The sequence below is a fragment of the Delphinapterus leucas genome, chromosome 14 (genome assembly GCF_059928025.1).
Source record: "Delphinapterus leucas isolate spDelLeu-1000000601 "Yukka" chromosome 14, BTC_Dleu_Yukka2, whole genome shotgun sequence".
NCBI lineage: Eukaryota > Metazoa > Chordata > Mammalia > Artiodactyla > Monodontidae > Delphinapterus > Delphinapterus leucas.
The window spans coordinates 70435819-70460732 of NC_143142.1; the positions used below are offsets into that span (position 1 = coordinate 70435819).

Consider the following 24914-nt stretch of genomic DNA (forward strand, 5'->3'; position numbering starts at 1 on the left):
TAACTACAAAACTCTAAGGAATGATACCTGACCTGGACATAATATTGCAATCATTATCCTAGCTGAGCTTAAATGGCAGCTTTTAAAATTTTTTAAATATTCCATGTAATTGTAAATTGACTCCCAAGGCAGAAATTGTCATTCTTTTTCAAATGTAAGCATCTTTGCCAAATCTGTCCATTTTTTACTGAAGGATTCTCCTTGAGAGCTTTATAAATGTACATGTCTTTTTGGAACTTTGGATTCCAAATAAATATAGACTGTATTCACATAAATATCCTATACAGTGCCTGCTTAAATTCTAAATCAGACCTCTAGATAATTGATTGGAGGGAAGTAATAGTTTAAATGGTAATATTGATCACTAGTTTAGGCATTTTTACCCTCTTAATTTTTAAGAATCAGTGATGATGCTTTGGCTTCAAGTCCCTGATTACCTCCTGTATCAGTTTCCTTGCCCATAAAACTTGTTACACCCATACTAAAAAGAAACCCACCAGCTTTCACTCACTGAGGAAAAACAAGGATGTTTTCCAACTCAGCCAGCAAAATCGTGATTATTTCACAATCTCTCAGCCAGCCATGTTGTTGCATGTGTGACTCATTGGCACATCTTGTTGTATCTTTTCTGGTTCCTTCCTCTCAAAAATATTTGTCATCTCTTCCATGCTAGCATACCATATTTTGAAACAAGTGCAGCGACTGGCCAGAATGTGGAAAAGGCTGTGGAAACCCTTCTGGACTTAATAATGAAACGAATGGAACAGTGTGTAGAGAAGACCCAAGTCCCCGACACTGTCAATGGTGGTAGTTCTGGGAAGCTGGATGGGGACAAACCAGCAGAGAAGTGTGCCTGCTAAAAAAAAAAAAAAAGAAGTGTGCCTGCTAAACTTTACCATATGAACTGATCATCCAGAACCCCACGCAAGCATCACTTCCAAAAAGAGTGACAAACCACACAATTGTTGTTGAGTAGACCATGCATAATGGCATGTCTTTCTTTTTCTGCCAGAAAATCTATTTTAAGAAGTCACAGTAGTCAACAGTGTTCAAAAGAGTTGACCAGTTGTCCCTGAGGCCCATCCAAACAAGATCAAAGATTTTCCATCGTCATCATACCATCATGGATGCTCAATTTGTTTTCCTTATAAAGAAGATGAGTATATAAGAGAGTATACAAGAAGAAATATCAGGGAGTTTTCAAACCAAAAGAACCAAAGGTACCTTGTCACACTGGGGACAAGAATAAGCTTCTAAAGGGATAACATAGAAAGATGACTTTCTTAAATGGCTGGATTTACTTCTTATATAGAATCTGACTTGTACTTTTATAGGTTTGCATTGGGGGAAACATTAGCTAAAAATGCATATACACAAAAAAGAATTCTAAGTGGTTCATTAAGAGTGACATTACCATGTACATCCTATAAGCTGTGCTAGAATGACTACCTTACGAGACGATGAATGTCAGACTTCTGAGAAAATGTAGGAGACTGTGTAATAATGCCATTTGTATATTCTTAATAAATGGCAGATAGACAAGAATAGGACTGTGAATGACAGAGGACAAGAGAAATGCCCAGGGAGAAAAATGAAGGTATGGGAACATGGCATTTGGGCAACTGAAATTAAACGTATCTGTTACAGATGTCTGGGAGAGATACTTAGCCAAATTTCACTCAAGCCAATTAGAAGCTGACATTATCAGTTGGGATTAAAAGAGTCTCCAGAGGTTTGCATTTCCAACAAAATTTTAGAAATTGGTGTAGTGTTCAGCTTCACATTTCATATTTCTTAGCAATCATGATAAAAAGTCACAAAGAGATATTAAAGATTGCTGTTTATTAACTGTCTCTTTATGCACTCAAGAAAAACTATTTAGCCTTAATTTTTTTAGATAAAATATGTTGGTGATATGAAATAAAAAGTGACTATTAATTCTAGGTTTCTTTCTGATTTACAAAGTACTGGAAACTCTAAATCACATTACTCTCCTCCAACCCACAGGCACCCCTGGCTTTGAATCAATTGTAAAAATAGAGGGATGTCACTTTGTAGATCAACAACTTAGAATAATGATGGATCGATTTTATGGTCACTCTGAATTTTCATGTCATTTATCACATAAAAATTGATGATACATCATGCCATATTACAGTGTATTTAGCATCTGTTTTTATTTTGCCTAAGGCAAAACACCTATGCTTGAGCTATATCGGGGGGTTGGCAGAGATGGAGCTGTATCTTATCTAAGCAAAACTTTTGTTAATGGCTTTATTTTTCACATAATGCCGTCTTTTCTTTCTAAAAATGATCACAAAGTTATTTTCCATTGGCCTATTATTATTGCATCTAAACATTGGCTTTTGATTTAGTTTCTGGTAAACGTAAGCCACTCCTATTACTATTATTTATGTATTTCAGTCGATTTTGTCAATAACAAAGTCATCATACTTTAGGTTTTCTCTTTTTATTGTGACTATATGATTTTTCTACAGGATAGTTCCTCTTTGTAGAAAAATTTTCCAATTAAACTTCACTTTTCTAGACTCTCTGTATATTTTTTGTTAAGTTACAAACATAGGAAACTCTAAATCCCAGTCCCCCACCTTTAACCTCCATCTGCCAACCTCCACTGGGTGTCAATCAGTTTTAGGAACACAGATCCAAGGGACTGTCTAGTTACAAGACCCAGAAATGTGCCATGAATCCAGGTAATTTGGAAGCTTTAATGGAGTTAGTCCTTAACAGATTAACAAGTTCTCACTGTCAGCTGCCCAGGTCCTCTGATTTCTGCAGCACGATGCCAACTTCTAAGGTTGGTCATGAGTGGGTGTTCACTCCCAGGATGCTTTTCTCTGTGATGCTATTCATGACCTCAGTGCCTGTGCCAGGAGGATGGAAAGCTATTAGCTATCGTCAAAGATGTTTCTTCTGAAACGAATATGAGCAAAAACAATGTAACCATTGGTGTGGCAAAATTTGGTGAACTTTTCGGTCATTAGGTCGATTTCTCCTTTGGATTCAAATTATAATGCCCCCTGCATTTCCACAACAGGAAACACTTAGCCTTTCTAAAATCCAAAAAGCATTTTATTTTGGATATGCCTTTTTGTTTCTATGTATTTTCCAGTTACGTGATTGATTGACTTATCCAAGATTCTGTCGCTGTCAGTTATTTAACAAGCCTTTATTCAGGGTCTATTTTAGGATCATTATTTGGTAGCCATAGCGTGAAGCAGAAGGTGATGATGCTTATAATTAAAGAACTATTCCTATAAAAATAACAATTATTGGGTAATCTCAAGAGGAATGAAATTTAAAACAGACAAGAAAATTAATTTAAAATAGTATTCTACTTATAAATAAACACTTAATCTAAAAACAATGTTTTCTCTGTCAAGTTTGATGTAAGACCCTGAAGTCTATGTAACCATTACTAGTAACCATTACTCTTTCATTATTTCAGAATTAATTATTCTGTATAATTCATTTTACAATTTCAGATTGACTTGGGGTCACGAAGCATACAGACTGCTTTTAAACAATTGCATACACCCTTTAATGCACAGCAATATGTATTACTTATTTCGTCCCAAATGCTTTAGTTAACCATATCATATTTTGGAGAATTATTTAAAGTGTACATGAAGTTCCTTTCTGATATAGAAACCATTTTGGAAGTGTTTACACTGGTTTAATGTTTACATTGCTCTAATACAGTGCCTCGGAGACCTCCTTGACCAGATTTGTCTCCAGCCCCATAGCTTATTTCCTATAATACCATGTTGTAGGAAGGCCTCACAGAGACTCTAGTGCAGCTAAAGGTATTCTGAGGTTTTCAGCAAAGGGTATAAGAATCTTATTCAAATCTGGAGATTATTACCACCATCTCCTGGTCACTTTTTGGGGAGTGGGCATTATTTGAGACTCTGTGATTAGGTACAAGGTTACCTTTTAATGTAAAAAAAAAAAAAAAAGTCCTGTGAAAAATGTATCAAATATAGTTGAGAGAACATGTTTGTCTTGGTGTGATGAGGGTAACAAGTCACAAATTGGCAGGAAAAAAAATGCTGAATGCTGAGAATTGAGCTTGTGGGTCTCTACATAAGAATTTCAAAACTCTGGCCAGTCCCACTCCAGCCAAGTTGCTGTCATTTCCATATTATCAGCTAGCACGCTGCAACAAATTTGAAACCAGCGTTTTCTAAAGTAAATATTTTACCTGTTGTGTTTAACCAGATGGGACATTCTATGTATCAGTGGGTGTCTTTGTTATGCTTCTAGTATGTTATTCTCTGCCAATCTGTACAGATAGGAGGAACAGGGCAAGAGTTTTTATCAGGCGTTTCTTGTCTTCTTTATAAGAGAGAGAAACTTGACCATAGAGGAGGACTCACTACATTAAAAGATAGTTTACTAACAGCTGAAATATTCTTTAAAGTGTAAATTTTGTCCACTGGGAATCAACAAATTTGATGAAGCTCATATACATTCTCACCAATGGAGTGGGTGCATCGGTTAGAAGGAGAAGCAATATGAGTAAAGAGATACAGTGTATAACTAGATGTAGCATATAACCTGGAACTAAAAATTTGAGGGAGAATCCTCATCCATAAAGAATCTTTGAGATTAAAATTCTAATTGTAAAGAGATAATATTGAAGTTTCTGGTGTCCTAAGATACTTAATAACTCTTTAAAAGGAAGATCTGGGAGCTACATTAGCCAAAGTGGTAGAAAAGTTGTCTTTCACCTTCTACTCCCAAGCTTGAAAGCATTAAAAGAAGTCTAGTGTATTTGAATATTTTAGGGAAAGCTTTATCATTTTTAAAGATTCCAAGATACTGTCTATGTTTGAAAAGCTTGTCTAAGAATTCACCAAAAGCTGTATTTTCTTCTTGATCTTTGACCAAAGTGGTATAAGTTTATTTCTGGGGAGAGTGCTGAGCTCTTAAATATGGAAAGTAGATAGAGAGTATTCTCTGAGATGAGTGTTGTCTCAATGCTTTATAAATCTATGGAGATACTTGTCTCATAAAGTAGAACTGATAAAAATAAAACATTGTTAGCTGAATAGGGAATTTTACAAACTTATTGCCTTGGAGTTCTTGGGTAGAGACTCAACCACATTGACATTGTTGAGCAAGAACTATAGAGATTAGAGATTAAAGTTGTCTAAATAGAGTTTCTAACTATGGCAGAACATGGAGAAGACCATACTTACAAGGTTGATTTTTAGGCAGAGGCAGGAAAAAAAAAAAGACTGACAAAGTTGTTTGTAACCAGATCTATGGCAAATATTTAGCCATTATTTTTATCTACCAACTAGAGGTTTATGCCCTTAGAACTAAGCTAATAAAAATATTGAAACACTAAATATTTCATGATTGGCATCAAAATTTGGGAAAATTAGAAACATTTACTCTATCTGAATCAAATTTTCTCATAAATTGCACTTTAATTTTTTAAGAAGTAGCATCACAAAGATGCCTTTCTGCAGAGCTCTTTTTGCCAACAGCCTATGATTGAGATATTTTCTAAATTCACATTTAGAGAGAATAACAAGCAAACATAAAAAACCATGAGTACCAGAATAATGGGGTTATTTAAAAAGGTGTTCTCTTTTGAAGAAAAAGAGTACAAAGTAATTGTCTTTGAATTGAGTTATTTAAATCTGTTTCCGAGTTCATGTTCTTTCCAACTGGTCGTGGGAGTCATGGCTATTATCCCTCAGTCGACTTAGTCATTAGCAAGTTCTGTAGGAGCCGCATGTCTGTTCTTAACCTAATGGATCCCTTATTTAACCAATGGCTGTTGTCCTTATGTCTGCTGGCACATCAAAATAGTATCTGTCCCTAGCAAAGTAATAACATATGCTTATCCTTACTCTTCTCCAGGTTATTTTTTTCAAATGTTCTTTGAGAGGAAGCCTAGTATTATAGAAAGGAAAGTGGCCAAAAAGAACAATTTGGGGGCCATGGGTATGTCATTAAATATGGCTTCTCCGAGTAGGAGGCTTATAAATCCTACATGCCTCACAGGGTTCATGTCTGGCCCAAAGGAGAACATATATAGAAACTGGTTTGTAAATTATGTTCCATTTCATAAACTGACACTATTATCCCAAGCTAAGAATAATAAAATATCACAGCCATACTTTCACAACCGTACTTTCACAAGTGTTATAGCAGGGACAAAACACTAATTTTAGTAGAGATATTGGAAACCTGAAATGGGTAGTCGGCTTACTGTCATTGTATTTGATTGAAAATGTTTAATATGTCTCAAGTTATTGAAAAAATATGAGTTCTATTTCATTTTGTAGGTCATCTTGTATTTCTCTCAAGGAATCCAATTACATTCTAGATAGTATATCACAATCTGGCCAAAATCCTCCTTGTATAAATAGGGCTTCTGTGTCCACAGCCTTATAAAAGATACTGACTGTATCTGAAATTATTTGAGGAAAATAAGTTATCCCACTTAATGTGTTAAAAGTAGACAACGTTCTGGCATAATACTGAAGTGCTGCACTGTACCCCAATGGTCTACTTTTAAGTGATATTATCCTCAGTTTTAGGCTAAGCACGTTCGATTGTTTTGTCTGTCATTTACTCAGATCTCTGTTTTGTCTAGTGCCATGAATGTAAATTAAAACCTTAAACATGGAGTTTTTATTCTCTGTGACCCTGAATAGACTGTGGTGCCTGACAGACACTGTTAGGTCAGGATTTTGTTGTACCAAAGTTCTAGTAGCTTCAGAAATCAGAGCATCCAATGATTTTGTGGTGTGTGGGTTTCAAAACTATGGTTGAGAACTGTATTCAGTGATTGTTTCTGCACACTTTTCAAATAAAAATGCATTTTTATCAATTATTTTGTATATTCAAAGCAATCTTATTTCTGTGCTGAAGTTGAATGAATGGTGAATGGGGAACATTAAATCAGTATCAGTATGGGAATTGTATTCCATTAAAAGTGATATCCATTAAGAACTAGGAAAGAAGTGATTTGGATTTGGCCAAGTGGTTTTTTTTTTTTTACATGTTTATTGGAGTATAATTGCCTTACAATGGTGTGTTAGTTTCTGCTTTATAACAAAGTGAATCAGTTATACATATACATATGTTCCCATATCTCTTCCCTCTTGCGTCTCCCTCCCTCCCACCCTCCCTATCCCACCCCTGCAGGCGGTCACAAAGCACCAAGCTTATCTCCCTGTGCTATGCGGCTGCTTCCCACTAGCTATCTACCTTACGTTTGGTAGTATATAAATGTCCATGCCTCTCTCTCGCTTTGTCACAGCTTACCCTTCCCCCTCCCCATATCCTCAAGTCCTTTCTCTAGTAGGTCTGTGTATTTATTCCTGTCTTACCCCTAGGTTCTTCAGAGTCTGTCATACAGAGTGAAGTAAGTCAGAAAGAGAAAGACAAATACCGTATGCTAACACATATATATGGAATTTAAGAAAAAAATGGCCAAGTGGCTTTTATCCATCTCTCTAAACTTTCTAATTTATTATTTGTTTAAAGGCTGGAATTTTCAAGGGATCTTTTCTAATAATTTTAAATGATACATTTATAAAGTTAGCAGTTAGCATGTTACAGTATTTACAGTATTCCATGGTATGTCAACACCTCAATGTATTATAACCTATTTCTTCACCATAATAAAATGCTGAGGTGGGTGGTAATATCTCCTTTAGTTACAGACTGGTGACAGGACCAATGTTCAAGGCCAATTCAAGACCACAACCATACAGCTTCCTCTTAAATGTTCATTTGCAAAGGCTGCCTTGTTCCCAGAGTTGTTCTCCCTCCATATGTTACTTAGATAGGCTTTGCCAAGATAATGATGAGTTTTTAATTTAAAGATAAACAACTCTCCCACTGCAAGCAAATAAATCCTTGGCACCATTCTCTCAACTTTACTCTATGGTAGCAGTAATGCTGTTTCACACAGGCAGAATCTTTTGCCTCCTGGATTCATCTTAAATAATTCAAGACAAGTCAGTAGAGACTTGCTTTTCCTAATGGTTTATAGGGTGTAAAAATAGTCATAACATGCCCCCTATTGAGGAAAAAATAAGGCCATCTTGTAATGGTAGGATTTCTCTTTTTAAAACTGGATGTAAGGTATTTGTATGATCACAGTTCTCTACACCAAGGAAAATTTCATTTCTTTTTTTTTTTTTTTTTTTTTGCGGTACGCGGGCCTCTCACTGTTGTGGCCTCTCCCATCGCGGAGCACAGGCTCCGGACACACAGGCTCAGTGGCCATGGCTCACGGGCCCAGCCGCTCCACGGCATGTGGGATCTTCCCGGACCGGGGCACGAACCCGTGTCCCCTGCATCGGCAGGCGGACTCTCAACCATTGCACCAGCAGGGAAGCCCCCCTGGGGCTTATTCTTTACATGCCCGTCCAGCTGATGTCCTCCTGGCTATTCCGGAATACACCTGGCCTACCTGCCCCTAGGGACTCATGCACTTGTTCTTGCCTCTGCCTGGACCCCTCTTCCACCAAAAAGCATCTCCTTCCAATCACTTCCCTAGCATTCTTCCTATCTCTGTTTAAATATTACCTTCAAAGAGAGAGGTCTTATTTAAAATCAGTACCCTATTTAACTGACCAATCTATACACAGTTTAGTTTCAATTATCGGTCAGATAAAAATTGCCGCCACAGCCTTTCCCCACCGGTACCTCCCTTTCCCTATGTTCTGCTCCACTTTTCTTCAGAGTCCATAGCACTTCCCTGAGTTTATCTGTTCCTCATCATTGGAAGATATTTCCACGAAGGTAGAGATTTTCTCCTTTTCTTTCTTCCCTGCCAGATGCACCTCTTCCCTCTCCCCACTGCTGTCGCCTTGGCATCTAGAACAACGCCTGGCAAATAGAGAGCCCCAATAAATATTTGGTGAAAGAAGAAATGAATGAATCTAGTGTGAGAAACGAACTGGGGGGATTGTAGAATAACATAGTGTTAACTTAATTTTTTTTTACTACTTTATTGAAGTAAATGTTTAACTTGTACAATTTATTGATTTTTTGTCATAAAACATACCCACGAAAATATGACCATTATCAACACACTGAACATGCTATTAACTTCCCAATGTTTCCCTGTACTCCTTCACACTCTCTCCCTCTACTCTTGTCCCCAAACACTGATTTGCTCTCTGTCCCCATAAAATAATATGGTATATCCTCTGTTTTTCTACTGGATGTTTTCAAGTGTAATAATTTGATATTTATCTATTGTTGTAATATTTGTGGTTTGTTTTTATTGTTGAGTTATATTTCAATATGAAGGAAGGAAGGAAGAGATGTAGGAAAGGAATCATAACGTTTATGATATTTGTTTAAAGAATTTTTAGTTATTGATAGATTGGATCCCTACTCTGACATTGATAAAGATTCTATAATTATTTTCAGATCAGAAGATTTCAGGCCAGGTAAGAATTTTCAAAGTGAAGCAGTATGAAAGAATTCGATAAAGTGTTTGTGTGTTCTTAATTTTATAATGCTACCATGTTTTTCAAATTTAGAATAAAAACATAATAGATTACTTTTGCTGTTAATTTGGATTCACAGAAAATTAGGAGAAAAATTCAAGGAGCTATCTGAATATCTGCTCACTGACAAAAACTGTTTATTATGGGTTATATTGTCATCAACAGTCAAATAACAGCTACTTAATTCATTTATGCATAATAATTTTAATGTAAAAAGAAAAACAAAACCCACAAAATATGGCATCAATTTTCTTTATTTTAAGGCATATCATAAGCAATTATTAAAATGGTATATATTAAACCAATTGTTTAAACATTTCTTAATGATAATTTGTAACAATATATGTAATCAAAGTGAAACTGAGTTTCTTTTCATTTCCCACCTCCATGTAGTTACTTCATAGCCCACCTCTGACCCTCTTATCCAATACTTTGATTAATATAATTATAAGTACAAATACTTTGACTACAATTGAGGTTTTTGTTTTTGTATTTTCTGTGTGGTACTAGTTTTAGACTAATAAATTTCATTCTCCATTGTAATGATTTTTTATCACTCAGAAATGTTTATTTAAAGAAAGAGTTCAAATGATGAAGCCGAAACGATGAGGAGATAGGAAATAATCCATACGTGACATATAAATGATCTACTGATGTTAGTAAAACAATACTTTTGTATTTGAAGAGTTCAGATCTTTTTAGGCTTCTGAAGCTGCGAACAGGGATAATAATATGACCTATTTCTGAGGGTTGCTGGGAGGATTAAAGAAATTAATACAGGTGAAGTACTTAGAATTGTTCCTGGCATAGGGTGACAGTGTCCTAAATGTTATTAGATAACTACACCTTAAAAACTACAAAGCAATAAAAACAAGAAGTATGAAACATACATAGTTACACAACATTGCAAGGATTACAGTACTTTGCTGAATTTAGAAAGATATTACTTCATCTCATTTGTAAATACCTTTAAATATTTCATAGATCATACAGATGTTTCACATTCTACCTTGAAAGGCAGGAAGCATCTTTCCTGAGAAAATGTTTAGAGTTATACACCAAAGAGAATGATGAAAAAACCTACAGGTAATTCACCTTTTAGGATGACAAAGGTCTCCCATTATGCCTTTAGCTGAAGTGTGTTCTGCTTTCCTGAGTGTCAGTATGTTTGTATTTCTACAAGTTAGAGTTTTCTTTTACTTATAGCAATTTCAAATTCCACCTGTAACGAATGCATGTATCAAAACGTAAGTCGCTTTCATAAAATCACTAGACATATAATTCCAAGTTCATGAATTCAGATTCCTCCCGGCTGCAGACAGCAGCCACTGTTCCTTTGAACCCATAATGAATACCTTTTGATGGAGGTATGAGCTAACAGCACTGTGTTCTATTCTTTCCTCTAAACATTTTACTTAGATAATATTAACAAAGATCGAAAAGAAAACCAGTCACAAAGGCAGAATCACAAGGTGTATTTCTTTGTGCTGATGTGCGGGTTGCCTCTAGCAACCAAAGTTTAATCCCAGCTGAAGAACAGCAGCCTCCTAAGGTGTTGTGAAGCGGCAGAATTCTTGAATTTGGAGGGTTGTTTGGTTTGGGGAATTAGCTAAAAAGAATCTACTCCTTTTTCTGCCTTTAATTCAGTAGAGAATAACTCTCCCACTAACCATGGGTTAGGAGATGAATTTATATCATGGTAAGATATTTCTTATTATCCAAAAGTCAACTTTAAAATATATCATTTATTCACACACAAACACACGCACAGATATCGCAGGTTCAGTACCAGAGCACCAATCTAAACAGAATATCACAATAAAGCGAGTCACATGAAATTTCTGGTTTCCCAGTGAATCTAAAAGTCATGTTTACACTATGTTGTAGCCTGTTAAGTGTGCAATAGCATTATATCTAAAAATATATATATACATACCTTAATTTAAAAACACTTTATTGCCGAAAATTGCTAACCGTCATCTGACGATGCAAGGTTGCCACAAACCTTCAATTTGTAAAAAAAAAAAAAAAACACAGAGTCTGTGAAGCACAGTAAAAGGAAGCATGCCTGTATATTCTTCCTTATATTTATGTACAGTCAGCCCTCTGTACCTGCAGGTTCCACACTGACGATTGATTGAATCCATGGATGTGGAAACCATGGATACAGAGGGCCAGCTGCACTCTGCCATTTTATATATGGGACTGAACATCCGAATGGGCTTTGGTACCCGAGGGGGCTCTTGGAACCAATCTCCTGTGGATACCTAGGGATGACTGTACATAAAAACCACTATCAAAAGGTCAAAGTTGACAACCTTAACCAGTCTCTTCAGCAAAAATCTGCCAAAAAAAAATAAATTTAGTCGGTTTTTTTTTTTAACTTTAAAGCAAAATTCATCTTCCATCGTGGGAAAGCATCTAGTTTCTTCATCCATTAGTAAGTTTTGAAGAAAGAGGTCCTTTCTTTGAATACATATTGGTTTGATTTTCTGAAATGTCATCTTCCTGCAAAGTTATTGATGTATATATTAAATATAATACAATACATTCCATTAAATACTGTCATTGAGCAGTTTTAATATGTAAATTTAGACTGTGTTTCAAGGAGTAAGTAAGACGCAGGTAGTGATCTTTCTCATTCAGATCTTCAGCCAGGCGGCTCATTTCCGTAGCCTAACCAACATCAAATATGGGGTCATGCTTTCAGTCTTCAATTCACTGTAGAAAAGACCACACAATTATCAAAATTGAGCACATAAAGCTTTACTGACATAACTGCTGTACCACCTTCATTACCATCTCCACTACTGCTGTGCTACCAAGTCTGAACGAATTGCTTTAACCGAATTGATGATGGTTAATTGATTCTAATTCCCCATGAGGCACAGTAGAAGCATGTTATGGATGCATTAACCTTAGGTAAATGCATCTGGTTGTAAGAGGACAGGAGTGAGGAAGAGTGAGGGTGTGTGTGCCCTGCTACTCAGTGAAGACGTGCACCAGAGTGACTCGGAGATGGGACACACAAATCGTCTGTTCTGTCAGGACGTTTTAGTTCTGTGGGTTTCTCATAGCCTAAACTTCTCTCCTCACTGTGTGAGTCTAGTTTAAAAAATATGTATACACACACACACACACACACACAAATATACACACGCACACATCAATATGTGTGTGCACACATATATGTATATATGTGTGTTTTATTGTTGCTGTTTTGCTGTTTTCTAACAACCTGATCCTTAATACCCAGCAAACCATTTCTTTGGTGTTCAACTTAAGAAACATCTATACGTTCTAATGCTTGGGGGAAAAAAAAAACTTTTTTTTTTTTCTTGCACTGACTGAGAGAATGCTATTTTATGAGTGATTTAAGAGATTTGCCAAGATTAATTTTTAAATATATGTGATGCTTGTTTTTTTTGCATTAACGGCTACTTTTACATTCTAATTCCTCCCGAGAGTTATAATTCCATTCTACGTTGGTGAATCTAGACTTACCAAACCATACTACCACTTACATTCTCAAATGGCCAATTGGTCAGATTTCATTTGGCAAACGTGAGACCTACCATTATAGATATATCATTACTATTGGAATTTCTACCAAAATTATAAAACAAAGGGCATATTCATTCCAGTTTCCCTATTTCAATTAGGAAAATTTCCCATTTGACCTTTCCTAAGTCATAGGGAGAAAAAAAGTCTTTAAAACTACCTTTATTAATGAACTGCAGCTAAAGAACTGGCCATAGAAGTCATTCTCTCAAACTCATCCCCTCTGTACCAGCCTGAGTCTCATCACACAGTACTGGAGTCAGTACAATATGGAGACCACGTGTTGCTCCTTCCTCTGCTCCACTCTGGCTCCATTCCCTCCAGGGTCAAAACAGCTGAGGTTGGCCATGATACCTCACTACCCCAAGAGGATGTATCTGGTAAAGGAGCTAAAATCGACCATCCTCCCTTTCCTTGGAAAGTCATGCTTCCCTTTCTATTCTAAACTCTTCATCTCTTCCTGCTCTGAAATGTCTGCTTCTCTTACTGCTTCTGAAATGTGGGCATTTCACTTCCTCTTTCAATACTTCTCGGGCTTAGTTTTTCTTTATTAGACGTTGCAGGGCTATTGGCCAAGAAGTTAATGACTTAGCCTCTGAGGGCCCAAAGATTTTAGAAAACTTGATGCATAATGCTTAATCTCTAGTCTCTAATTACATACATCATTAGCAAAGTGAAGCATGGTTGCAGGGTGTCTTGAAGAGGGAGAAAGATCTACTTGAATCCCTAGACTGGGGCTAATCATAGGGGACCTGATTCTCCACGTCAGGCACTGTGCAGAAGAGAGTTTCAGAAAATGGGTTTCGGCCCTAGAGAGACTAGGCTGGAAATTCAAAAGTTGCTAGAACAGGAAGTTTTTAGTCACTTTCTAAATGATTCATGTAATTACAGACTATGTTTTCTTTTAAGTGATAATTTCATGGAATTTTATGAAAATGAGACTTGAGCCCAGAAGTCTTTTTTTTTTTTTTTTAACAAACCTGTCACTTCTGATTCTGTCAACATTAGAAAGTGATTTGATGGTTTCAACTATTATTTCCATTGCTTTAGGGGTCATTATCATTGCTTCATTCATTCGTTATTAGGTAGTTGTTGAAGACACTTGCCTTTAACAATGCAGGAAATAAAGGGAAAAACAAGGAACTATTCCTGCCCTCTTGACACTTACAATCGACTTGAGAGACAGACATGGAAACCTAAATAAATACACATGATTTATGATGAAAATGCCCATCGGTGACACAGAAAATATGAGCAATGGAGGAACAAGGATGGTGGAGGAGATAATCTGTACTGTTTGGATTAAGTGTTGAAGCCAAGACTGGGCTTGTTTTATGCCAAAGAAGAGGAAAAACGATATCTAAATTTGTTCATTCATTTACTCATAAAGTAAGTATTCGTATATCAGGCTTCAAGGATTCAGTGGTTAACAAGATTAATAGAGTTCCCACTCTCAAAGAACCGGGAGACAGACCGTAAACAGGTGATTATGTAAGTGTTAACTGAATGGATAATTTCTCAAGTGGTATAAATGTCAACCGTGTTCAACAGGAGTCGTGAAGGCAGATGGTGGGGGCGGAAGAGAGGCCTTACCTTGTAGAGACGGCCTTGGATACCTTTGGCCTAGGAATTTCAGACCAAAGTGCCACCTTGGTTTTTAGTTCTTTGTTCTGAAATAGAAAACAAAAATTGTGCAGAGATCACATGTGTGTTAGCACATTTACTAGCCAGTGCTTAGTGTTTCTGAATGACCCACCATCTACATCCCTCTTTAGCAGTAAGTCTGTTGTTCCAGTCACTGTATTAGAACACAGAACATAGCCAGTTGTGAGTCCCCAAATATTACTTCTGAAAATACAAACACTCCTTGAAAAATGCATAATTTACCAAGGGATTCAAACTTAGTATTCTGACTTAGCCTCTGAAATTCAACAGCTGAACTCTCTGTTTCAATTTACAGTTTCTTTTATATGGACAGATGCGAAGAACTTCATGAAAGAACTCTATTAAAGAACCTTTTGAAAGACACGCACAATATTTATTACACATTTGTCTTTCTTGTGCAATCTCTTGATTAGAAACTCCATGAAAATAGGCACCATCTGTTCTTTTGGTTCACGGCATCCTTAGCCTCAATTTTCTCATCGAAGCCTCAGTTTCTTCATCTCTAGTAGTAGTGGTCCTGACTACCACATATAAGGTGGAAGAAACAGATATCATACGACCATAATATTTTAAATCTGGAAGCACCTTGGAATTCTGGGAGATAATGCAATGGCTAATAACAGGAAGGGAAAGTGTTCAAGTTTTCAGGTACAAATCCTAGCACAACCACTTGCTAGCTGTGTGACCTCATTTAGTTTACTTATCCTCTCTGTGCCTGATTTCCTCATCTGTATTAACAGATATCATAGTCCCTTCTTCACAGGTTCTGAAATGAAATAAAAGTACGTAAACTACTCAGCTCAGTGTCTGGCACAGATTTTAAGACTGAAAGGCAGTTGGTTATGACTTTCTAGTCCAAGGCCCATTATTATATATTATATATAAAAACTGAGGTCCAAAGAGTTTAAGTGCCCAACATCTTGTTCAGGGCAGAACTGAAGATTCAAAGTCAGGTCCTCTGATAAATGGGAAGGAAATCCAAAAAAGAGGGGATATATGTATAAGTATAGCTGATTGACTTTGCTGTACAGTAGAAACTAACACAACATTGTAAAGCAACTATACTCCAATAAAAATTAATAAAAAGAAAAAGTGAAAGAAAACCCCCCCACAAAGTCAGGGCCTCCCAGTTCAGAGACAATACTTTCTCTACAATGCAGCCAAGCCAAACAATTTCTTTTTACAGATCTGGAAAGTGAGACTTTCCAGTGAAGACTCATGCCCAAGGTTGACTTGCCAGCTGGCTGCATGGGCAGGCCAGAAGTCCTTCAAGGATACATCTGTACAGAAAGTTCTGGGCCTGAAAGGTAACCATGGGAGGAAGGCAGGAGAGGCGCCATGGCTTTCAAAGAACAGCAACACACCAGCTCCCTTCCCGTGTAGGAAACGAAGGACTGAATAAAAGTTATTTTGTAAGACTCCATCTGCTGGTTTGGAGTAAGCCAGCACCAGAATGCATGGTTTTGGGAAATAGGCACCAGAATTTTGATGGAAGCAGAAGAGTTAATAATTCTGAGTACCTAGCAAATGTCAAGACTTTTGCCTGGTGTTTTCCAGACATTCTTTTCTTCGATATAAACTCATCTCTGAGGAGTAACTTTCATTGTTATGTATGTGAAAGAAATAAAGCTGGCAAAACTCAAATTGACGAGGAACTTTGCTTCCAATGACCCACAGGTAGTATATGCAGCATGGGTCTGCAAATGTGCAGGCTTTATGCAGGCCTGTCTGACTCCAAAGCTCATGCTCTTTTCCCTGCAAGATGTTATTTTTCTGTGACCAGAGGAATTCGCCCAGCCTCCTTATATTACAAATAAGCAATTGGTGGAACCCAGGAGATAAAGAGACTCAGTGATTTCTGAAAGGGTTCCAGGTATGATATATAGGAAAGAGAAGACAGCAAACTGTCAGGGAATTAATCAACAATGAATCTACCCCAAACATCGAGCCCCCCGCAATACACCCAGTTACTCGGTCCCTGCCATGTCTGCAGCACCATACCAGGAGCAGAGGGAATGTGACACAGCACAAGAAAGGATGGTATCTTCCCTTTTAGTACACAGGATGCACCGTATGGTGGAGGTGATAAACATGTGACCATTCAAAAATTAAAAATAAATAAATTAAATGCGATTCAAGAGATGCCATAAGGCAGCCAGTAATTCAAAGGTATAAACAGAAATCAGTGTGACTAGAATAATTTTCCTACACAAGGACGTTTAACCTGGACCTTGAAGACAAGGTGAAATGGGTTAGGTGGAAAAAAGGGAGAGAAAAAAGATGAAGACACAGTTCTTAAAGTGTAGCCCTGGAATCAACAATCAGAACATCCCCTGGGAACTTATTAGAACTACAAATTCCCAACCAAGCCATTGGACCAGAAACCCGGGGTGGCCAGGTGATGTGTTTTAAGATGTTCATCAGATGAGTCTGATGTCTGCTCACATCGGAGAGCCACTGGACCAGCGTAGTTTTAAATGTTGGTTGTATATTGGAATTACCTGGGAGATTTACAATCTAGTGATGCCTGGGTCCTACCCCCAAAGTTTCCATTTAATTTGGTTGTAATCTAGGTTCAGGAGTTTTCAAAACTCCACAGGTGATACTAATGTACAGTTAAGATGAAGAACTACTGAACTAAGGAAAGCAGAGACAAGATGTGAATTTTGTACCTTCTTACCCCTCGGCATCTACACGGAATAATAACTAAAAGATGGAGCAAAAATCTTCACACATGAATCATTTCACTGTGATATTTCAAGAGTTAAGCACTTAAGTCTCACTCAGGAAATGTACTTCAGATTTGACAAATTGATGATATAGATGTTCCTTGTATAATGGAGATATATCGAATATACACTCCAAACAAGTGCAGGCATATATCAGGGCCAAGTACGTGGCTAAGAAAAACTCCTCTCTGTACAGTACTTTACAAGTTATGAAGCACAACTTGAAACACAATATCATGATGACAACAAGCACTGGAATAAAAATATTTTTGTGGCTGGACAAGTATGTAGAAGCTATTTGGAGTTTTTCCAAAATAAACTCCTACTTTCTGAAGTTGTTGCCTTCCAAACATTGCAGAAGCATAAGAGTTATCAGCTTAGACTGTCTTTATTTTCATATATTTCAACTTCTGTGATGATTTATTTCATCTACAGGATTTAGGTCTTTATTTTTTTTATTTTATTATTTTTTTTTGTGGTACGCAGGCCTCTCACTGTTCTGGCCTCTCCCATTGTGGAGCACAGGCTCCGGACGCGCAGGCTCAATGGCCATGGCTCACGGGCCCAGTTGTTCCACGGCATGTGGGATCTTCCTGGACCGGGGCACGAACCTGTGTCCCCTGCATCGGCAGGCGGACTCTCAACCACTGCGCCACCAGGGAAGCCCTAGGTCTTTATTTTTGATTCATGGGCTTTCATATGCTTTTCTTTAACTAGAACAACCAAATGCATGAGTTTTCATCATTAGTTTACAAAATTACAAATCAATGACCAGAGTAAGTCCACCATTATTATGACTCTATCCAAGGATAGTTCACTGACACAGTTTTCCAAAAGAACCTAATTTTTGCATACCTAAACTTCTAGCAACATGCTCTTGGAAGTAAATTAAATTTTAGGGATGATGGTGATTACATAAAGTAGGATACTCTTCAAAGTCTAGAAAATGGAGTAATTTCTGAAGATGCATTTTCATATGAGCATGTCATTAGTGAAGAAGTTAGAAATGTGTGAAATGTGAGATGAATTTCAGAGCTGTAAATTAAGATGATGAAAGATATGCCAAAGTAGAAAGAAAAGTAAATAATTTTGGCAGAGTTAAGCAGAAATTTTCTGGTGATACTTAAAAGAGGTTTAAAATCCTGAAAGATTGAAAAGAAAAAAAAAGGACAGAGTTAGATGAGTGAATTTTATCCCCTTGTGGTGGGGGGAGGGTGGGAAGTCCTTGGTAGGATAGAAAAGAATACACAGAAAAAAGTATTAGTTTCCATGAGTCAAAAAACTGGAAAACAGAAAAACATTTAATGTAGTAACTGTGACAATGGCTAAAATACATACAAATGATTCTGCAAATTTAACATTATATCTGTTCATTTAGACTCAAATGCAGCCGAGTGATTTTGAACAAGTGTCTTAACTTCTCTGAATCTCAGTTTAATCCCTGAGGGAATAAATAATAGCTTTCTCCCAGAGTAGCCTTGAAGATTAAACAAAATGAAGTACGTAGCATGCCTTAAAAGAGATGAGTTGTTTATTATGGATGAGAAAACTGTTGTCTGTACGGTTTAGAAAGTTGATGTCTTTAAAAGGGTTGTTCAGCTCTGGTGACCAATTTTTCACAAACTGAATCGGCTCACACTGTTATTTCAAAATAGGATAGTCCTAAGTTTGTGTGCAAGATAGTACACCCCTGCACGCCCTCCCAGTTTAAGATCTTCATAACGAAGCATCGACTAGGGCTAGACTAGAAACAGGTTCACTCCAGCTCAAGCACTTACTAAATTCAGGTACCTGGTCCAAGATCACAGGCTCAGGGATGCTCTTCCTGACTCCCATCACTTTGTAACTGTCACATTGTTTTACTCTTCTCGGAGCAGTTACCCGTCCCTAATTAAGTTGTGTACTTACTTGTTTATGTATTTACTGTATGTATCTTCAATTAAAATAAAGCTAGATGAAGTCAGGACAGTGTGTCCTGTTCCTACCATGTACCTACTACTTAGAACATTTCCTGGTACATCATAAACACACAAAACTATTTGCTGAATAAATAAACTAATGTGGCTTGGCCGGGCTTTTTAAAGCTGAAAAGGGTGTTGTAACATTCCCTACAGTGAAGGAAATGATTTATCTACTGAAGACAATAAATTTTGAGGTCATAAAAGACATTCAACCATACTGCTATTATCTGAAGACTTTTTTAAATAAAAGAGAATGTTAGAAAATAGTAGTTTGAATCAACTTCATACAGAGAATCTTAGGCAGTACTGAGAGATGCTGTCCCATCAATGTGGGCAGACTGCATCCAACCAAGAAGTTTCCATGAGGGGAACACAATCTATTGCTTCCTCCTATCACAATGAGTGGCTAGTCTGCAATTATTTGCTAAATTTGGGGATATAGAAGCAGTGCAATGGAAGCAATACGTTATTCTGGTCTAACTATTATACCAAAAGGCCAATTGGATAATGTAGTGTACAGGTTAAGTTGCCAGTTTACTTAGGACAATAAAATTAGCTTTGGGGATGATATAAATAGAGACACAACTAAAAATATAAGACTGAATTAGAAGCAGTAGCACCATTGATGCCCTGACTCTGTGATGAGGGCTAACACTTAATTAGACATGACCAGAGCCTAAGACCATAATGAAAGATCAGAAAAAGACAACAATCTCTCCAATTAAAATGTATTACAGATGTATGATAATTAAAGCAGTAGGGCATTGGAGCCAAATAGGCAGATACACCATTGGAACAGATTTCCAGCATAAAAATTTAGTCTAGGATATATCAGCATTTCAAAATCATGAAGGAAGGCCAGACTGCTCAATAAAGTGAGACAACTAAAAAATTAGATCCCTACCTTACACCGGACTGCCTTGAATTACAGATAAACTTGGATCTAAATGAGAATTCCAGCTCAAAATAGGAATCTGAGCACATGTTTATTTTGTTTGTTTGTTTGTGTTTTTTTTGCTTTACGCGGGCCTCTCACTGTTGTGGCCTCTCCCGTTGCGGAGCACAGGCTCCGGACGCGCAGGCTCAGCAGCCATGGCTCACGGGCCCAGCCGCTCCGCGGCATGTGGGATCTTCCCGGACCGGGGCACGAACCCGTGTCCCCTGCATCGGCAGGCCGACTCTCAACCACTGCACCACCAGGGAAGCCCTAAGTACATGTGTTTTTCATCTCTACTTTCTTAGATTTCATTAGAACGATACCAAAGGATTTTTAAATATTGAAATCCCTTAGTAATAAAGAGGAAAAAAGAAGGCTATTAGCAGATCAGAAATGTCAGAACTGAAAGACTGAAAGTGAGTAAAGAGTTAACTGCAAGAGCAGAGGCAGCTGAGGGAGATGTCTGATCCAGCAGACATGGAAATTCAGAGAACACAGATCAACAATCTTAAAAATGGATAGTCTTCGAGTTACCAATTCAACTTCTAAAAATGTATCTTAAGGGAGGAAGTAATTATACAAATAATTGGTAACGTTTGTAGAAGTCTGTTGAATTCATTGCTGTTTACAAAAGCTGTACTGGAAAACAATCCAACAGCAGGGATTAAGTTAACTAAGTTATTTCATAGCAATACAGTGGAAACCTTGGTGGCTCTTTAAAAAGATAATGTAAATTTAATTTGCCTGGTAAGCAAAGACTTTCTTGTTATACTGTTCTATAGAGAAAAAGAGCCCTTAGCATGGCCTAAAGGCTTTTTATGATCTAGCACCTTCCTACCTTTCCAATGTCATCCTACGGTATTTACAGCTTTTAGATTAGAAGCACCCACAATGGCCTCCTGTCTGGCTACCTGACATGCCCTACCACCCAGTTTTCCACAAAGGTCATATTGAAATTCATTTTCTTAGAGAGATTGTTCCCACCCACCAATCTAAATGGTCCATATACATTCCTCCATCCAGGTATTATTGCCCAGAGTATTTTGTCCTTTTCCTGCAGAACTTTTCCAAGATATTATTAGTTACACATTAATTTATTTGTATCTATCTCCCTCATCAGTTAGTAAATTCCAGACAGCAGGGCTCATGTCTATTTTGTTCAACATTGTTTATCCAAACGTAGTGCCTACACCATAGTAGCCACTCAATAAGTATTTGTAGGGGCTTCCCTGGTGGCGCAGTGGTTGAGAATCCGCCTGCTGATGCAGGGGACACGGGTTCGTGCCCCGGTCCAGGAAGATCCCACATGCCGCGGAGCGGCTGGGCCCATGAGCCATGGCTGCTGAGCCTGCGCGTCCGGAGCCTGTGCTCCGCAACGGGAGAGGCCACAACAGTGAGAGGCCCACGTACCGCAAAAAAAAAAAAAAAAAAAAAGTATTTATAGACTTATGTAACTAGTGATATGAAAAAATTGTTGAAACAAATAAAAGTTTAAAAACACAATAAAATGATGCCATATATAGTCTGTATCTCTAATATATACACACAAGTATGTAACAGGCACAAAATTCCCACAGAAATAGAGATATACACAATTGTGCTGAATAATTGCCCTTGGATGGTATGTTTGAGTGGTTTTCTTGTTATATTTGCTCATCCATATTTCCTAATTTGTATGGGATGAATGACCATATGTTAGTTATGTAAAAAAATAAAAAATAGTTATTAAAATATTATAAGAAAAACATAAGAAAAAATATTTTGTCAAAAGGCCACTACATAAGAAAAGTTGGGAGGAAATGCCTTTAAAGACATTTCTTAGGAGGAGGGGGCTCTAATGCGACATAAATCACATCACCTGATGTAAACTAACCAATTTACATCTTACCTAGGTGAGAATCTAAGGAAAACCCAAGATGCGATGAGCTTACCCTCTAAAATAAAGAAAACAGTGGTCCCAGGAAGGTAGAAATGGCAAAACAGGGGGATGGTTCCAAAACTTAAGTTGCAAAATATTTACAACCTCTTTATATTACTATGATTTTTTTCTTCTGTTTGAGGAAAGCAGAAAGAATGTGGTGGTGGAAAGAATGGTGAGGCATGTGCTGGGAGTCCGATCATGGAGCTCCTCTCTGGTCTGTCCTGGGGAAGAGAACAGCTCCAAAAGATAAGCAGGTTTCCATGGAAGACAGAGCATCTCTGGACAGGACAACGTGACACACAGAGAAGTCACAATGCTGAGGGATGAAGTAGAAAAGGTGACCAGGCCTAGGCGGTCCGTGATGAGCTATTCAACAGAGGCAGAAGGGGTGACACTGAGCACAAAGCAGAGCTGGGCTGGAGACACCTGGGGGTCGTCAGGTGCTCCAATAATCACGGGGCTTCTCTGTACTTCCTGTGAGGTAGGGGTACCACCAGCCTAGGACTGCAGCTCAACGCCTGAAAAGGGCTTCCCCAGTCAAGGTGGGGGTGAGTGGGCAGAAGTAAAGCACATCTTATCACAGCGTAGTATAAAGGTTTATGATAAGTTTTAAAACACTGAAACATAAGAAAATTTCAATTGGCTTCTTGAAGTAGGTGAGCCCTGAGGCAAAGCTTGGATGCCCTGATGGATACGGATGGAGAAAGAGGAGGAATAGTACGTCTCAGGACAGGGGAAAGAAACAAAGACAGGAGACAGCAGACCCGGCTATCTGGCTAGAGCTGAGTTCACGCAAGAGAGGCCTTGACCAAGCTTCTAACTCAAGTCCACATCGAAAGATAGTATCACTGGTCTCCCCAGTAGAGAAAGTATTCTGGAACATTTGAATAAACTTTCAACAATTCTTTAGTAATATTTAATATTAATAATTTAATAATATAAAATTATGTTTAATACTTAATATTTTAATAATGATTAAGAGTACCTCCCCCACAAAGCTATAATTCTTATACATAGAAGATGCACACACACACTCACAAAAAGGCATTCATACCCACATAGAGACACATGCATGTCCTCACACATAGACACAGTCACACACAATCACACAGACACACACATTCACATACAGACATACTTGGACACAGTGTCACACTGGCACACCATAGCACACAAGCACTCACAAATACACAGGACACATTCGTACGCAGGCTCACAGATATACTGAACACACACATACTCACTTCATACTGAAATATAGAACAGGTTCCCTCCTTACCTGGGCTTCAAGTATGTTAACTTTTTCTTTCAGATCTTCAATTCTTTTATCTTGTTCTTTTAAATTATTTTTTAAGCCTTCCATCTAAGATTTAAGAAACACAAATGCAAAAATCTTGTCAGGCAACGGAGAATAGTTCCTTAAGTCAGAAATTGTACAGGTTTCTGTGGTCAAGTAATGTTTATCAAATCAACAAGATTAAATCCCAAGCATTAGCAGACTCAGCAGGCTACAGAAAATAACAGGACAAATTGGCACCTGGGGACGAGAGCACACAGACAGTGCAATTAAACACTTTAATCTTTAGAAAACCTGTTTAAACCAAACTCAGCAGGAGTGCATCCTGTGGAAGCAACAGCGGTCCTTGTTCTGTGTCTCAGCCACCTAACATTTTCATCCTGCACGGGCAGAGGCCAGGGGACATGACGCAAGGCCGTGGTCTGGCATGGGGAAGCTCCCTGCGGCAGAGATCTGGTCAACCAGCAGCATATTAAGGTGAGCCCACTTTGCTTTGGAAGAAAAGCATCTGTTAAGCGGCAACGTGGAACTGGGGGATGTGGGGATCCAGGACGGCGCCAGAAGAGAAGAAACACGTGGATTCCAAGGCTAGCTCTATCATTTAACTACTGTGGGCCTCAGTTTTCTTATCTGTAAAATGAGGACATGGGATGCCCCCTCTGTCCTCCCTGACTCTCAAGGGCTATGACTCAATTCTCTGGCTGTTTGGTGAGGTCCTACCGCAGCAAGCATGAATGTTACATTTATGTCAAGAAGGCATTTGAGTTATTTGGAAGGACTCCTTTTAGAAAAAAATATTAGGTAGTTTTAAAAAAAGCGAATGGATGAAGTTCTGGTTTTAAGTCTAAAGCAGATTCCCAAACCAGATCAATACAAATCTTGATGTAAACTGTATGAATACGCAATTCACCATCCATCTGGCTGCCATCACGATGACCTCTTCTCTTTCACCTGCCAAGATGTTCCCAGCGAAGAAGGGCCAGGTTACAGCCCTGTGCTAACACACCCTCTACGTAAATTAACCACTTATGAGGTTATGAAAACAGATCATTTCTTCTTCAAGAAAGGGCTGAATCTCCTAATCTACAAAATCTGCTAAAGAACAGCGTGCATTATCTGGCTCAGAACACTTAAAAAAAAAAACCACCAAAACATCTAAAGAGCAAACACAATTTCCCACATACCTTCGTTGAGAACATCACAGGTGTCGGCATAGAGACAAAAGAGGACACTGAAAACAGAGCCTTGTCACATGGGGATAAAAAGGAAATGTCAATGGGGAGAAGAATCTCAGTGCTCGTAGAGTCCAGGCAAGCCACACGTGTTTG

General features: G+C 37.9%; 2 protein-coding genes across 16 annotated transcripts in view; one reads left to right on the plus strand and one right to left on the minus strand.

Annotated features, from left to right (window-relative positions):
* Positions 1–6874, plus strand: part of RAB27B (RAB27B, member RAS oncogene family) — a 65891-nt gene extending 59017 nt beyond the window's left edge. For 10 of the 11 annotated variants that reach the window (XM_022584454.3, XM_089895214.1, XM_089895212.1 and 7 more), the window contains one exon: positions 674–6874. In XM_022584454.3, the coding sequence (XP_022440162.2) occupies positions 674–860 (187 nt within the window). In that variant the 3' untranslated portion in view covers positions 861–6874. The remainder of the gene's footprint in view (positions 1–673) is intronic. The other variant, XM_089895217.1, reaches the window with a different exon arrangement.
* A 1304-nt stretch (positions 6875–8178) lies between these two features.
* Positions 8179–24914, minus strand: part of CCDC68 (coiled-coil domain containing 68) — a 53812-nt gene continuing 37076 nt past the window's right edge. For 4 of the 5 annotated variants that reach the window (XM_022584449.3, XM_089895209.1, XM_022584451.3 and 1 more), the window contains 3 exons: positions 23569–23652; positions 14670–14746; positions 8179–12236 (listed from right to left, as the gene is read on the minus strand). In XM_022584449.3, the coding sequence (XP_022440157.1) occupies positions 12179–12236; positions 14670–14746; positions 23569–23652 (219 nt within the window). In that variant the 3' untranslated portion in view covers positions 8179–12178. Of the gene's footprint in view, positions 12237–14669; positions 15508–23568; positions 23653–24914 lie in introns of all 5 variants that reach the window. The other variant, XR_016387642.1, reaches the window with a different exon arrangement.